This window comes from Talpa europaea (genome assembly GCF_964194135.1).
Source record: "Talpa europaea genome assembly, chromosome: 4".
NCBI lineage: Eukaryota > Metazoa > Chordata > Mammalia > Eulipotyphla > Talpidae > Talpa > Talpa europaea.
Window position 1 is genome coordinate 100,841,033 of NC_140070.1, and position 17,498 is coordinate 100,858,530.

General features: G+C 39.4%; 1 protein-coding gene across 1 annotated transcript in view; it reads left to right on the forward strand.

The window, feature by feature from the left end:
- Nucleotides 1-17,498, forward strand: part of ARHGAP31 (Rho GTPase activating protein 31) — a gene marked incomplete at both ends in the record, with an annotated part of 95,952 nt that overhangs the window by 58,440 nt on the left and 20,014 nt on the right. The window contains 5 exons of the mRNA XM_084232244.1: nucleotides 3,020-3,122; nucleotides 5,464-5,608; nucleotides 12,953-13,035; nucleotides 13,988-14,095; nucleotides 14,720-14,862. Of these exons, the coding sequence (XP_084088370.1) occupies nucleotides 3,020-3,122; nucleotides 5,464-5,608; nucleotides 12,953-13,035; nucleotides 13,988-14,095; nucleotides 14,720-14,862 (582 nt within the window). The remainder of the gene's footprint in view (nucleotides 1-3,019; nucleotides 3,123-5,463; nucleotides 5,609-12,952; nucleotides 13,036-13,987; nucleotides 14,096-14,719; nucleotides 14,863-17,498) is intronic.

The following is a 17,498-nucleotide window of genomic DNA, read 5'->3' on the forward strand; positions in this document are numbered from 1 at the left end:
ACCACAGTCAGAGAACCACTGCTATGGCTTCTGGAGCTGGACAATTACAGAGACTAAGAGGCTCCTTTCCCATTTATTGAGTATAAAGGAGAATTTCCGCACCTTCCAACTTGGCCCTAGACAAGAATCCAAAAAAGCTAACACTCCTCAGGGATTAAGACCATGTTCTTCCCTTGGGTTATTTTAATGTTGTCTCCTATTTAAACAGAGCTGTGGACAAGAGTTTCTAGGGCCTCTGTACCAAAGCCAGAGTAAATTTATGATGGGGTTCCATCCGGGGAATGTGTTTTCCCCACCTTTAATACAAACAGAGCCTGAGGATCCATAGCAGAAAGCTATGGTATTGGGAGGTCCCTGTCTGAGAACAAGAGAAGACAGTTTGATGACCCTGTACTGCCCCTATTGTGGGGTTCTTTATAAAGGCACTTTAGGATGGAGGCTTTTGTCTTTGTGTCCTCCTTATGAATGCTCAGAACTTTTACGTCTGCTTTGCCCTGCAGGCCACAATAGCCATACACCTTAGAAAAAACTCAGAGTTTGGAATACCCCAAGGACAAACAGCTCTGGGCCTTAAAATCCATACACAGTTGGATCCTACTACCTTTGTGTCATGAAGACACAACTCAGTACCTAGAAGAGACCTCATTGAGTCAAATCACATTTAAGTAGAAACATTTAAACAGAAAAGGATGCAAAGTAGAGATGAATGCTGACTGGTAAGAGGTTGGTCATCTCTGCTCCAAGAGCTCATTGGATGGGAGGAGGCAAGCTCCATTTTCACCAAGATTGCATCTCACTAAATTATAAATTTACATAGATAAACGACAAATAGAAATAATGACTGTCATTGTGGATTGCTTCTTATATGTTATGGTCTGTGCTAAATGTTTATAGTGATTACTTTGATTCTAGCTGTTGCCCTCATAGCTAGACTTAGTTCATCGAGTTCCCACACAACCTCTATGCCTGAAGACATTAGCATTTGAGACTTGAGTAGTTCCATGCAAATCACTGCTCATAGCACTCCCCTATGGACCTCAGGTGGATGTGGATCTGTCCAGGGATCAAAGTGACAAGTGACTCCACGTTTTACAGATGTGGAAACCGAGAAACAAATATTACATATTTTTCCCAAACTTACCAAAGCAGTTTGGTGTCCAACTCTGTGTTAACCATAAACCACCAATAGCTTGGGTGAGATGGGGAAAGAGTCAACTATTCTTGTGCAAACAGGGATTAAACAAACAAACAAACACAAATAAGGCAAAATTATTTTTTGTTTGTTTATAGGCATGAGACCATCTACAAAGAGTGTCTCATAGGAGTGGGAGACAAGCATCTCACCAAGAACCTTATTTCATAAAACAGAGCAGAGTAGAGCTCTTCTAGTTGAAGCCAGGCAGAAACTCAGGATCCCTGCTCACACTCACAGTCCCTTCCCATCACACTCACTCCCAAACTCTATTCACATAGTAAGTGGATCTACCTCTGTTCTGTCCTCAAGATTTCCGATCCCAAGTCCACCCCCTGCCCTCTTCTCAGCTAAGCTTCTCCTCAATTCTAGAGGATAGGAGCAAAAAACATGGATGTGTCTTAGAAGGGAATACTCTGGGGGTGGAAGACCTTTGACAGACAAGTGGAATATTTAAGTATGAGGAATTTTAGTGACCATGTATGTGTAGTTAGTAGCTAAAGGAAATGGGGGTGGGAGGTTTAGACAGTATTGTCATACAGAATCCAGGAAGAACATAGAATCTGAACACCCAGTGTCACCATGGAAAGTCTAGTCCAACTTGGAACTGGGTGTAGGCATGATCATGTGCATTGACATGATCATGGGTTGACATTAGTGGGTTGACATTAGTCTACTGGGTCATTCATGGATTGGGTATGTTTTGGGGGAATGAGCACACTGCTAACCCAAGAACTAATTCATGGAGTTCCCACGTCACTTCTCTGCCTGACTTTAGCATTAGAAACTTGAGTAGTTCCATGCAAGTCACTGCTCATAGCGCTCTCCCAAGGACCTCTGGTGGATCTGTCCTGGGACCAAAGTGACAAGTGACTTGCTGCTCTCTCCTTACCATCCAGAAAACCAGTGGCTGCCTTTTCTTAGTCACTGAGCTGTTTGAGCAGTTCTGGCTCAGCCCTGGAAAGAAAAGTGTAGCCAGACTCTTCCATGACTTTTCACGGCAGGAATTTGAGAGGCCATGTCGGTCTTTTACTTGTGATCCTTTCAATCAATGCCTGACCCATTTGGTGATGGTGGGAGGGTTGGTTCTCACCTTAAAAAAAAGAAAACACTTCTTTAGCACTTTAAACTTTAAATCACCTTTAACATTCTGGCAGATTTTCTTCTAGTCATTTTCCTTTGTAATTTTTTGTTAACATAGCTAAATTCACAATGTAGATTTGACTTTGTGTTTTGTTTTTCTTCTACCTATCTATATATTAAGACTTGTCTCATGTGTTAATAACTTTTCATAAGCAACAAGTAATCCTGAGTAAGGTACACAAATTTACCTGTGCCCTGGGTCTTAATGTATAAAATAGACAGTGGGTCTCTAATTTTAGTGGGTAACAGTCACCTAGAAGGCTTTTGCAAACAGACTGCTGGGCCCCACCTCCAGAATTTCTGATTCAGTGGGTCTGGAGACCAGCCTGGGAATTTGCATTCCCATCAAGTTCCCAGGAGATGCTGGTCAGGAGACCACACTTGAAGAACCAGTAAAATGAGGTGGTTGAGTTGTGGGTTTTCAAGGTCATTGCTGGTTTCAAAATCTAAGTTTTTGCATATTTTTCACATTCTTAAAAAAACAACTCAAGACACATGAGTTTTCTGAACTTTAACAAAACCCTACAAAAGAACATTATCTACTACTTACAAGTAATTATTTCCACTTGTAACTCACATGGTTCCATACTCACTTCTTGAAGTTACCTGGATTTTTTTAAAAAGAGTTTCTTTAATGGGCAGTCAGATTTATACTAATACTTCTTTTTGTTTTCCTTTACATAGTTCCATATGTACTGAAGAGCTGTGCAGAATTTATAGAGACTCACGGCATTGTGGATGGAATTTATCGGCTGTCAGGAGTCACCTCAAACATACAACGGCTAAGGTAAGCGAAAAGAATCATCCCCACAAGAATTCTCCCATCTTTCCTCTGGCCACCCCTCTGGCCACAGGTATCGGGAGTATTAAAAACCTAAAGGGAGTAGGGAAAGATGGCAGGGTTTAAAATCAAGTGCTGATGTTTTCAGATGCCTAACTGTCCTTAATCTAATCAGGAAGTTCTCTAGTCTGATGTAATTCTTTCCAACAAAAGCTCCTGAGGGCTTTTATTAATCTGCTTCTTAGTCTTGCACCAGATTGCTCCTTCTTAGGTGGATCTGATTTAACTCAAATGATTTAAATTACAAGTTAGGAAAACATACTTTATTATTATTTACTCACCTAGCCAGAGCTCAGTGAGATCCCTGTTACATAGAGTTCAGAACTTGGATTTGGATGAGAGTTTTTTTGTTGGCACACTCAACATTTGATATTTCATCTGGGTGGGAAATCAGAAGTCTACATGACCATGCATTTGCCTAATTGATGCTGGTATTTTAAAAAGTATGGATAGATGAACCTATTTCTAATCCTATGGATTTATCTTAAACGTTTGGAAGAAATTTCTATCACATTTAATTATGAGGACAATAACCTTCACAGAAAACACAGATATGTTTTATATGTTATATATAAAATAATAAAACAAATAAATATACACATATATATGGAGTATAGTATATATAAATACAGGGTATATATATGTATAGTATGTATATAGAGTATATCAAGAGTATATATATATAAATGCATATACATACATTGGTATATTTCAGAGCTAAGCATTAGTAATACATATACTTTTTAATGACTAAAACAATAGGTTTATATATTTTGCATATTGTTCTTTAACACCAAAAATAACTTTTGTGTCATTTTAATATATTTATTGTGTATTCTTTAGGTATAAGTGTACAATTTGAAAATAATAAAAAATAGCCTTAATATAAAATATATAAAATTTAATAAATAATATAGTAATTCATTTTTTGTCTTTTTACTCCTATTTGATTTTCTGCCCCTCCCTTCCAAGTCTCAACAAACTTATACCAAAGTAATAAAACATTCTTTTTACTCCTGGAGAAGTGATGCCTGTTAAAAATAACTTTTTTTTGCAGCCATGGACTTTAATGGATTTATGTGTTAACATAATTTCACTAATTTACTAGTATGTCATTTTTTAAGAGTTTCCCAGCAAATGCTTTTTGATGGCTAGCACTTAGCTCTGAAATATGCTGCACAGTAGTTGGTACGGTGGAATGACACTTGGGTTATGGCTAACTCTTTTTCATTTCAGGATCAGTCATAGCCTTGACAAGAGAAAATTTTAGCTAAATAAATGAGTAAGCTATAGATTGTTCTTGCTTTGCCCTCTTAAAAAAACACACACCAATGAATTTATGTGACCATGGCATGGTTTTCTTTTCAAGGCCCCATTCAGTTTCTTTCAGGCTCTGGAAGCATGGGGGACTTCCTTGTCCTTTATTTAAAGAGGCAGAACCAGATTCTAAGTGAGTGGGCAGCCAGCTGTTTTAAAATACTGGTTCTGAGATTCCCATGGACTTTGTCACTGCTTTTGCTGACCAAGTAAATACCTTGGAGGAGTCTAACTTCTCTTCTATATTAAAATGCAAATACAGCATTTTAAAAAACAGATTTTTATACTTGTAAGTACACATTACTGAGGTTATATATTCATGTAACCTTGTTAAGAAATATTTTTAAATTAGATATGAGACTTGAAATCAGATGGTGTTCCCAGACAACCCTCTACAGATTGTGTAAGAAGATAGTTTGAACTCATCTATCCTGTTGGAATCACTACTAGGCAGCCTAAAAGGTTCCATTCAGCATCAAAGAGATATGTGGTTAAAGTTCTCAAACCGTGAATTTGGTCCTCCAGATAAAACAAGTTTGTTGACAAGAATATATGGAGATGAATGATAACAATCTGACTCACCCTGGTTTTGGTCTTTCCTCCAAGAAAGAGCAGCTCATTTAGAACAATATTTTGGAAAAACTGAATTCTCAACAGGCTGTTTTCCCAAATTGCTTTCATATTTCCCCACTGTTCATAATGGAGACTGTGGACATAATGCCATGAGAAATCTATTTGTAAATGGGCATTATGTCTTTCTAATCCCAGCAGCTTTTATAGGGAAGATCCAGACCTGGAGTGGAAGTTTTCTCATAGCTTCTCTGGGCCTGCAGTAGGTCTTTTCGAATAAAAGTCAAAAATATAGTCAGATCAGCAGTTTAGGGTCTTTTTATCCCTAAGCAGCCAAGCAGCTGCTGACATGGAACACATGCTCCCTGGGATTGTTATGTCTCTGTCTGTGTTGTTTCAGGCAAGAGTTTGGCTCAGATCAATGTCCAGATCTGACAAGAGAAGTGTACCTCCAGGACATCCACTGTGTGGGCTCACTCTGCAAGTTATACTTTAGGGAGCTGCCCAACCCCCTCCTGACTTATGAGCTCTATGAGAAATTCACGGTGAGTGTTTGGATTTCCATTATGGCTACCCAGTGGGACTCATGGATGGGCCAAGGACAGTTTCAGCACAAAAATAACAATATTCTCCAGATGGTCGACGTTATCTTAGCTTGGTGATGGAAGTAGGATGGTATGGTGAGGAAAGTAGGGTAGTGGGACTGTTAAAGTTTTCCTTTCTTAAGTTTTCAGAACCATGTTTGTTTTAAGAGCTGGATTAAATTATCTCCATGTTTATTTAACCAAATGTTGTATAGGGAAGAAACTAAGAACCAGAGAAGTGAAGCGACTGACCCAAGGTCACACAGCAGGACAGGAATCTGAGCCTCTAGATGCTACACCCACTGTGCTAGTTCATTTTCATCATACTATTCCTTCTGTTTCTTTGGGGAGCTGTGGAAAGAGGGGAGTGGGTGGGAAGGGAGAGAGAACAAAAGAAAGTCAAGAGAGAGGTCAGATAGTTGAGAAAAGAATCTAAGAGAAGCTGCCTCAAGGGAGTACAGGATTGGCCAATGAGTTGTGCTAGTGGAGGATGGATGGGCAGACTCCTAAGTAGCAGCTGTATGACCACCACGCAGGGCAGTCATAGGAAAAGTAAAAAGGGGAATAAATGCATCAAGGATGTCTGCAGAGACAGCATTAAAAAGTAGGACCTGAACATCTGGCTGCAGGTGGAGGTGCAGAGATGGCAGAGTTGGGTTTAACTGAAGTTGAGATTCAGCTAGCACAAGTAGATTGAGTGGGTGAGTTGTGTGCAAGAGAATGACTGAAATAATTGACGGCAGAATTTTGTCTAGTTAAGGAAGAAAATGAGGGCATAAGGCAGATTATTAAGAGCAAAAATGTAAGTCAGTGGATTTTTTTAATACTTGTGAGGACAAGAGAGTGCTGGAGTAGGGTGGTCAGAAGGGGTGCTTGATTGGGAAGAGCTGCTATTATTGGGAAGGACTAGATCTAGGGACTAGCCATGGAGAGGAATCTTTCTCATGGATCCTGCAACAAACTTGCTTTGATCTTATAAAAAAGTTTTTCAATTTGAAATCATACAGGAATAAATGATACATCTAAAAAATTGGGCTTGGGCCATTCAACATATATTTAAGAGTTTTCAATGATACAGGAAAACACTAGAAATGGTAATCAAAAAAAAAGATATGCAATAGTATATTAAGGAATTCAAAATTGTATTATTAAGAAATTAGGAAATGTATATTAAGAAATTAAGATTAAAAAGATGTCAAAGGATTAACATTTATTTCAATGATGGAAGTATAATTTTCCCTGCTTCTTTATATTTTAGCTTTCAAAACTTAACCACTGAAAATACATTAATTTTTAATTTAAAAAAATTAGTGGGCCTCCTTGGTGGCACACGGGGTTAAATCTCAGCACTATGAAACTATCAGCAGCCACTGCAGCATGAGTTTGATTCCCAGCCAGGGAATTACCCACATGGTGCGGCAGACCTCTCCTGTCTCGCCTGCTGCTCCCTTCAGCAGTGTATTTCAGTCAATCTGCTTGTTCTGCTCCCCACTCTGTTTCTGGTGAATCCTCTCACCCTCCGCACCTCTGGCCTATACCCCAGTTCTTGTATGCATAAATAACATAAATCCTTAAAAAAAATTAGTCCAGAACATACAACCCAAGAATGAATGCTGAAACTAGAGAAGCCATCACATGCCAGCTGATATGGAAGTGTCAGGGGGTAGGACCCTTCCCTTGAGATCTAAGGCAAAAGGGAAAGAACCGCCATTGTGAGTGACCAACTAAGTCATCACTTGGCCATTGAACCACAGAGGAGTCTTTCCCAGGAACCAGGTAGAAAGGTTGTGGGCTTCCTGTGGGCCTGAAGGATTATAATAACCATCACTGCATATGATTATTTCCTCATTTTAAAAGTAATTATGCTCAGTAAAAGACAATTTGGAAAATGGAGCAAAGTAGAAAAGAACATTGGCCTCTACTTTTAAAGACTAAAGAAAACTACAGTTAACATGTGGATATTTTCATCAGCCTTATTCTTCACATAATGTTATTGTTGTGTTTCGTTTTCCCAAGTGAAAACAAAATATTATTGTAAAAATTAAGGCAATACAGAAAAGTGTAAAGGAGAAAATATAAATTACCTGAAATTTTACACGTCAGGCATATCTGCTATTAACATTTCAGGAAATATCCTTAGATCACTCATGTGCGCACTCGCTTTCTCTCAATTTTCACTTCTAAGCACTATATATTTCTGTGTTAGAATGTTTTAAATTCAACAATATGGCAATCTTTCCATGTAAGTAAATTTAGAGAGAGACATTATTTTTAGAGTATTCTTTCAAATGTACCCTGATTTCTGAAACCAGTTTCAACTGATGGACACTCAGAATTTTTGTTCTCAACACTTTGCTTTTGGAAATGTTGTTTGCTAAAGTAAACAACATTATAATAAATAATCTTGTACATATATCTTTATACTTTTATATGCTTATATCCTTAAGGAAAAAAGTCACAGAAGTAGATTTACTGAGTAAAATGTTCTTATTTAAAATTTTGCTATGTATTACCAACTTGTCCTCCAGAAAGACAAAAATGTTCTTTTTTCTTCAGTCTCCCCAACACTGGCTATTTTCAGTTTGTTATTTATCTTGTTGTTTTAATTCATGCATAAGACTCTTGTTTGTTTTCTACATAGTTGCAATCTTCTCATCAGTATAATAGTATCACCTTGAGGGTGTTAGACTAGAATATCATCCTCTTCGTGAACTGAAATGAGCTTGATTTATCAAAACTAAAATTCGTTCTGTGATACTTGGGATAGATAGGAATTTTTATCTAGAAACTTCAGAAATAAAGTTTCTTCTTAGATCTTGTTTACAGGCTTAGAACAAACCCATATTTGTCACTCCATCTCCTGTTCCCTGACTTTGCTATTTATTCTGTTCTCCCACAGCAACAGAAAAGTACGAAAACAGTATTATTAGCAACTTGTCATCCAATTTCAAGAAATCTAACCCTGAATAGATTTCTTGATCACAAAATGAATTATGATAATAAAAGCAAACCTTCAAGAGCATGGAACTAGCTCTGCTACATTGTTAGGCATTCTTATAATGATTTAGTTAAGCCAACCTGCATAACTAAGGTAGAATAATATCACAATGGAATAATAACAGAATTAGAAAAAGTAATGGATTAATATCAATAAATGATAATAGCTACCATTTATTGAGTACTTACTGTATGCTTTGTTACAAATACAATTTTATCTCATTTTCAAAATCAGTCTATGAAGTAGCTTTTGTCTTTTTTACAGATGAGTGAGTTGAGGCTCATGTTACATTAAAATAAAGTTAACAGTTCTGAGGGGCACAAGTATTAAAATGAGGTGAAGAAAGCATCCCAAACGAATGAAGGAACTATTCAATGAGCAAATTGGAAAGGGGGAAAAATCAAATAATATTCTTATCATTTAGCAGATCTGGAGTGGAGAGGACTTTTTTTTTTTTTTAAAGCTTTATTTATTTTATTTATACCAGCACTGGGTACAGTCAGAAGTGCGGGAGGGTAAGAGAATTCACCAGAGCCAGAGCGGGGAACAGAACAGGCAGACTGACAAAATACACTGCTGAGGGGAGCAGCGGGCGGCAGGAGAGGTCTGCGCACCATGTGGGACCCTCGCCCAGCAGCCGGGGATCAAACCAGCACTGCAGAAGCTGCGGGCAGCTTCGCAACCCAGCGCTCAACTGCTGCGCCACTGGGAGGCCCTGGAGAGGACTTTTTGAGAATAAAACCAAAGGAAAAAAAATCACCAAACACAAATTGAACCCCAAAACTATATATAAATTATTTTTCCATAAAACATACTTCCAAAAGTAAAAGGCAAGTAATCAACTATGTAAAAACAAATGAACAAAGAACCTCAACAGACAATTCATCAAAGAAAGAGAATTATTTTTAAATTATAAATGTATAAGAAAAACATATTTGACTATAAAAGAAACATTATTTAATATTACCATTTCATGCTGGTGAGCCTATGGTGAGATTGACTCAGCTTTCTATTGAAAGTGTAAGTTGGCTGGGTAGCCCAGAAAGTCCTTTCAAATTGCTATCAACAGTCCTAAAGTGCTGTTATTTTTTAATATGTCACTAAGACAATAATCAGATGTACACACAGATCATTATTTTTTTAAGGTTTATTTATTGTTTATACAAGAACTGGGGTGCAGGCCAGAAGCGCGGGAGGGTGAGAGAATTCACCAGAGACAGAGTGGGAGGCAGAACAGGCAGACAGACCGAAAACACTGCTGAGGGGAGCAGCGGGCAAGACAGGAGAGGTCTGCGGCGCCATGTGGGTTTCTCCCTGGCCGGCCGGGAATCGAACCTGCACTACAGAGGCTTTGGACAGCTTCACAGTGCTGCGCTCAGCCCACTGTGCCACTGGGGAGGCCCCACAGATCATTATTTTATAGATATTTCATTGCAGTGTTATTATCACTTCAAAAGTTGGGAAGTAACTACATCTCTGAACATTGAGAAATGGGTTAAATGATAATAAATCTATTGTTTTCAGTCCTGTGTAGCTGATGAAAAGACACATATCTGAAGACCATAAACTGGCCACAATATTAAGTTACATGCAAAACAGTATATTAAGTTACATACAAAACAGTATATGCAACCAAATAGGAAATGACACCAATGTTCATAATGGCTGCTGCAAAGTGTGGGCAGTTGCTTCTCTCAAGCTTCCCTTGTGAGTAGGTTACTAGTGGTTATTTTAATTTTGAGTATATGCATTAGCTGCCTGTGTCTGCTGTGGTATGGATACTATGTATGCCTGGCAGACACAATTCTAGGTGTGGGGATTTAAGGGTGAACAAAACTGATAAAAATTCTTATTTGCATAAAACATATTTTAGTGAAGGAGATAGCTGATAAATTTAAAGCATAGTTCTATCATGAGAATGGTTAGCAAGCACTATGAAGAAAATTAATGCAAAATACAAGGGAAAGAATGACAGAGACTGCTATTTTGGGTAGGATAAATCAAAGTTCTCTCTATGAGATGATATTTGAACAGAGGCAAGGATGAAGCGAGAGAACAAACTGTGCAGATATCTGGGAGAAGAAGGTGCCCAGAAGAAATAGCAGATGCACAGGCTCTCATGAGGGACATGCTGAGCTTGTTAGAGGGGAACATGTGGAGGTTGGCATGGCCTGTGTGGAGCTAGACTGCAGGAGAATAATGGGTGCCGGGGAATTTACTCATGGGTCAGGTTCCATAGTGGTTTGGCTTCCACTGACCAAGAGAGAGAAGTGTAAGGACTGTGGGTCTGCAGTTGCAAGGAAAACTAACTTCGTCCTGTGTATACCTTTGGATACTTTGCATTTTTTAAATCATGTGCAAGATTACTTTTTAATTGAGTTATTTTAAGATAATTTAATATAATAAGCGACTTCATAATAATTTTTAAATAATTAATGAAAAATAAAAGGCAAAGACTGAGTCACATCTGAAGGGAGAGTACTAGGGTGTTCACTCTGGAGAGAGGTGCCTGATGGCACGACTTGGGCTTCAGGGATGTCAGCTGTGATTGGTTAAACAGGAGGGAGGGGGGCCTCCCTGGTAGCGCAGAGTTAAGTTTCAGCACTATCTAGCTACGGCTAGCCACTGTGGCAGGAGTTTGAGCCCCATCTAGGGAGCTGACCCACATGATGCAGCAGACCTCTTCTGTCTCCCCAGCTGCCCCCCAGCTGCTCCCCTCCACAGTGTATTTTTGTGGATCCATCTATTCTGCTCTCTGGTGAATCCTCTGGCTTATACCCCAGGTCTTGTACGCATAAGTAAATAAAAATAGATCTTAAAAAAAGTTAAATAAAAAAATAAACAGGAGGGAGGAGCCTGCCTGAAGTGGTTGAGAGCCCAGCCTTCACCGGAGTCCTCAAAGGTCAGGAAACCAGACTTATTGAAACTAATCAAAAGAGAACAAATAGTCATGGATTCATCCTGAATGGTTTGAGATTTAATCATTAACCATGGCTTGGCTAATATTGAATAAAATTCTCTTTCAGGCAAAGTTATTGCTACCTTCCTCAATTTCCCAATGATGGGTTCTGCTATCTTAATGGGAGAACATAAAGAAAACTAAAAATAACACTTGCAGTGACAGGATGAAAGGAAAAGGAGGATCTAAAGAGCTTCTGAATAGGATTGGGGTGTGATGGGGAGAGATTATGAATAATGAAATAAACACCAATCCCAAATGGGACTATCCGGGGTGAGCTGCCTGGCTTCCCAGAGAACAAAAATGACTAATATCTTCCTAAAATATTAAGGGAACTTTCCATGAAGGCTGTTAAATTGACCTACACCGTTATTCCTCAGACACATTTTTATTAAGGGTGGGAGGAGGTGGGGAGTGTGTGCAAAGCTTTGCAAAGTTCATTCCAGCTCTGCAGAGAAAGGAAGAGAACCCCCCTCCACCAGATCACCACCTTTGCAAGACAGAATGTGGGAGGGTCCACACAGCATTCCTGGGCCTCTCCTTCCCCTGAGCTTCTCTCCCTAGCTCCCTTTATGAGACTCTCCCTGTCTTGGAAGCCAGAGACCTCTCCACAAATCTGTTTCTCAATGACAGCTCCTGGGAAGAGAGCAGAGATGCCCCCCTCTCTCATACACCCAATTCTTGCTCCCCGCCTCTGCATCCTGCATATCTCAAAAAGCTAGAATTATAGCAGAGATCTTGCTTATGCTGGCTCTAGTGTCAGACTTACAAGCCTACCAGAGTGTGACTGTGACCGTCATCCTCACCTCAAATTTCACCCCACCTCTGCTTAGAAAATGAAACCTCAAGTTTTCCCATGCAGAGAAATTTGATTGCCTTCAAAACCAGGGGCCTTCTGTATGTATGTTTTACTTCCATTAAATAAATAAATAAGCAAACAGACAAGCAGTGGGCAAAGTCCTTGCACGATGTGCCAAATAAGGAAATGGAGTATTGCCAGTCAGTAAATAAAGGGGGTGCCTATTGTGTGCCAGACACTGTGCCAGGCTCCGGGACTCATCACAACCATACTGCTACACCTTCTTTATCAGATCCTTGACAACCACTCGAGGATGCACAGAGACCCTGACAGTCTTGGCACCCCTGTGTGCACATACTGTTAGAGACTTCATACCATGAATCCCCAGAAATGCTAGCAGTTGGTTTTTACTAAAATAGCATGCCTTTTGAAATGGTGATCTCAAGGCATCGCTGGGCGGCTGGAATACCAGGGGCCTAAATGAAACCAGAATGCAGCTGGGTGTCCACCCTCTCAGTCACTCACTGGGTCTCTTCTTGTTCTTCACAGGAAGCAGTGTCACACTGTCCAGAAGAAGGCCAACTGGCCAGAATCCAAAATGTTATCCAGGAGCTTCCCCCATCCCATTATAGGTAAGAACCCTTGGTAAAATAAATTTATAGCCTCTCAATGTGGTGTCATACCAAAGAGGCAGGCTGGCTTCATGAAAGGGACAAATTCAGTGGACAGTGGCTTTCTTGGGGCATTTTGAGATGGGTGAACTGGTCACATTTATCAGAGTGAGTTGTTGCCTGCTCAGGGACATTGGTGGGAAGCAGAGGCCCATGTCCAAGTCACTTGCAGGCTCCCCTCAGTGTCCCACAGGAAGTCATTCCCATCACAGAAGCCAGCCTCATGGTGAACCCTTGCTCTTAGGTTCACGGCGTAACCAAATCTATGTAAACCAAGAGGATTTTGTAGCTCTTGAGCATGTGGCTGGACTAATATTTGCTTATTAGCATCAACTCTTACATCATCCTATCCTTACATTTCATTCTCATTGTTTAGCTCCCAAGTTTGCCACCTTTCTGAGTATTCCCTAAACCTGCCCATCTTTTAGAAGGGGGCAGATTTTGATGTGATATAAACTTCCTAGCATTAATAGATGTTACTCATCCATGAAATGAGCTGCTAACAAGTACCAAGTTACCCTTTATAGGTATATAATTACCCAAAAGGCCATGATAAGAGCCAGTTTTAAGACCCTGTTGAGGCAGTTTTGCTCTGTGAAAGGACTGGGTAATCACTAAAAACCTCAGGCATTGGGGTGCTGTGGCTCCCTGCTTCTGTCTTTGAGTGGTGCTGCAAGAGCCCCAGATGATTCTGACAAGATCTTGCCCATTCCACCCTGGACCAGCATGCCTAAGGCCAAGAAAATAACTTCCATCAATCTCGATATCTTCCTGATATTCCTCCAAAATTCACAAGATAGAAATATTTAGTCTTTTGAATCCAAACTTAGAAATTATCTCCAGATGTCAGGCTTCACATAGGCACTGAAGTTTCCTACTTTGTCCAAAATATCTATCCGCATGAACACTACAGGACCTTGGAATACCTGATTCGACACCTGGCCCACATTGCCTCCTTCAGCAGCAAGACCAACATGCACGCCAGGAACCTGGCCCTTGTGTGGGCACCAAACCTCCTCAGGTAATTACCCCAGTGGGCTGCTTTCAGCCAACACTGGAGTCTTCAAAATTGAAGCCACCTTCAGACCAATCTGTAGTGAAATGGTCATTAGTAGCAGGTATGACTTAATGGTGATTTTAATACCCTATGCCCTTTGCCTGCCAACCTGGAACTCTAGGTTCCGAACAAGTGTTTTATGGCTCCTGCTGAGATCTGGTCAATGTTACGGTCTTTATGTTAGAATCTCTTGAAAAGGCTTTTATTGTCTTGGGAGCTCATTGGCTTTTGTTGGTTTGGGTGGGATCACAACTGGTTGCAACCTGAATCAACTGCTTAGTAAATGATGACCTGCCCCATGAAACAGTTGGATGGGAATGGAAAGAGGAGAGCCTTTGTAGAAAAAAAAATCAATTCCTGTATATTTACTGATATAGTCTTTGTGGTATTACAATGTATAGCACCTGGTAATTTTTAAATTGGTTCAGTATGTTGGGCTTCACAATTTTGGTAAGTCCCTGCAACTGATCTTAATAGTTAAAATAGTCTACAGATTAACAAATTTGTATGAAAGGCCCACTGGCTCCCCCTTCTGCTTCAGGTTATAGGGCTGACTTGCTCACTGAATGTTTTTCTTCCACAATTTAGGTCCAAAGAAATTGAAGCCTCTGGTTGCAATGGAGATGCAGCCTTCCTTGCAGTCCGGGTCCAGCAGGTGGTGATTGAGTTCATATTGAATCATGTGGATCAGATCTTTAACAGCGGCGCACCAGGGTCTCTGGAGAATGATGGTAACAGCTCTTCCTGGCATGCACTCCTCTAGCCCACCCTTCTTTCGTGCCTTAGGCCTGAGACCCCAGAGTAAATTAGGGTGGTCTTGGCTCTTGCTCTGTGTGTGCGTGCTGACTACTCTCTGTGCCCAGGTCTGTGTATGTGCAGCTAAGGTACGTGTGTGTTTGTGTGTGTCTTTAGCGTGTTACTGATCAGTTGTATACATAGACCATTCCATGAATATGGTGTGGTGAGATGGAATAATATTGAATGGCTTATGTGAGTACTGAAACTCTTTGAGTTATTATCTAAAGGGACTGGCAACATTCCTTTCTTCAACTACTAGATCTCATCTTTACTTTTAGTATATTTCAGAAGACCCTTTTGCCTTCAACTTGAAGTCTTAAGTGAAGGAGTTAAGACACACCATGTTCATACTCAGAATGCATTCTCTTTGCAATCACTTCTTTCCTTCTTATTTTTTTCCTTTGATCTGATTAGTTTTGTGTTAATAAACTCAATAAGCATCTATTGAATACCTTCAGTATACTAGACACTGTCTAAAGTGTTGCAAGGAATAAAAAAAGTCAAGCTATCAAGGCATGAAAGGACATGGAGATAAGGTAAATGTCTGATACTCAGTGAAAGAAGGCAATCTGAAAAGGCAATGTATCACATGATTACAACTATAGGACATTCTTGAAAGCATTTCTTGAGTGTTTTACTTTGTTCAGCCCTGCACCAGGCACTAGGCACACAGAAATGAGTGTGTGTTTTTCTGTTTGTGGGCATGTATATGCAGAGACTAGTTAGCATTGAAACCCACTATAGCCATAGTGGTGAGAAAGATATAGCTATTTCTAGCTGGAAATTATGAGATGCAAGATCTGTTCTTTCAGTTCTGTGGCTATCATAATAACAACTGTTTTTATGCTGCTTGAATTCATGTGCACCTAGCTCATAAAAACCCAAAATCTAGTTGATCAAGAAACCTGGTAACTACCATTTGTGTGAAAATGCTTTTCCAACATTGGTTATATATTAAGATTACCTGGAGGGCTAGTTAAAGCCTGGATTGCAGAATATCATTAGCATGATACACCTGATTAAAACATTATTTTCTAGTTTTGCTAATATATGTGCAAAAATCAAGTATATTCATCAGAATAATCAACTGCAGTTAACCTCAAGTTTTGATTGCTGCTACAATTGTTCCCACTCCTATTCTCTGTGACCTTTCTTAAAAATTTTTTTTATTATGATAAAGATCACAGAACATAAGATTCACATTTTAATCATATTGTGCGCACAATTCAGTAGTATAGTCACACAGTTGTGTAACCATACCACTATCTAATTCTAGATCATATTCATCATTCTAAAAAGAAATTCCATATCCATTATGCAGTCATTCCATATAACCCCCTGTCCCCTAGACTCTGGCAACAATTTATTGACTTCTGGTTTCTATAAATCTGCCACTTCTGAACATCTCATATAAATGGAATCATATGACATGTGGTCTTTTGTGTCTGACTTCTTCCACTTATCATATGTTCTCAAGATTTATCCATATCGTCACATGTACCAGTACTTCATTCTTTTTCATGGCTGAGTAAAGTTCTATTGTGTGGATATACCACGTTTTGTTCATTCATGATCAGTTGAAGGACATAAATTTTGTTTCTACTTTCTGGTTATTAAGAAAAATGCTCCATGAAGATTCATGTACAAGTTTTTATGAGAACATGTGTTTTCAATTCCCTTGGTTATATACCTAGGAGTGGCTGACCTATTATCTTTACTTTAACTCTCCTACTATAAATGTGTTTTTAATTGTAAGCTATATAGCAAATCCTTTTTGAGAGTAAATGGAAGTAATATGCACTCATTCATTTATCCTTTTGAGTCAACCAACAATTTGCTGGGGGTTTATTCTATGCCAGGAACTATTGCAGGCACCCCCAAATCACCATCTCACTGACTTACCACAACAACCGTCAGAGTTATCAACCATATTTTACACATAAAGAACCAGAAAAGCTGAGTGGCTGCAAAGCCACACAACAAGTAACTGGTAGGACCATATGCTGCACTTAAATCTTTCAGCTTATCCATTTTCCTTAGTTCTATGCTGCCTCTATGAGGAAGAAAAACAGCAAAATAGATAAATAAACCACTGTGGAAAATTAACGACTTTTGAGAAATGTTTTTCTAGACAGAAAATCCCATCCATGACAATTAGTGTTAGTGTATTTCTAATTCCAGCTTTGGAAAGGCCTACTCTCTTGATCTTTGCCCCAGGCATCTTTTGTCCTGCACATAGACACCCAATTTACTCTTTAGCTTTCCACTCTTCATTGCCTCCAGTATGTATTATTCAGTGCCTTTCTATTTAAATGTTCTTGTCATCAATCATACTCACTTTCATTGGCAATGTACCATAGTTAATGTTTAAATAAAATGAACTATCAGTCTGGAATTTCAGATTTGGAAATAGGGTACTGTTTCATACCAGAAAGATTCTCGAACTCACTGAATCTATATTGTGAATTGACAGATGAAAGGAATGATCCAGAGAGATTGTAATATACCAAGATTCATTAAAACATAAATATGGGGCCTCCCCGGTGGCGCAGAGGTTGAGCACTGGGTT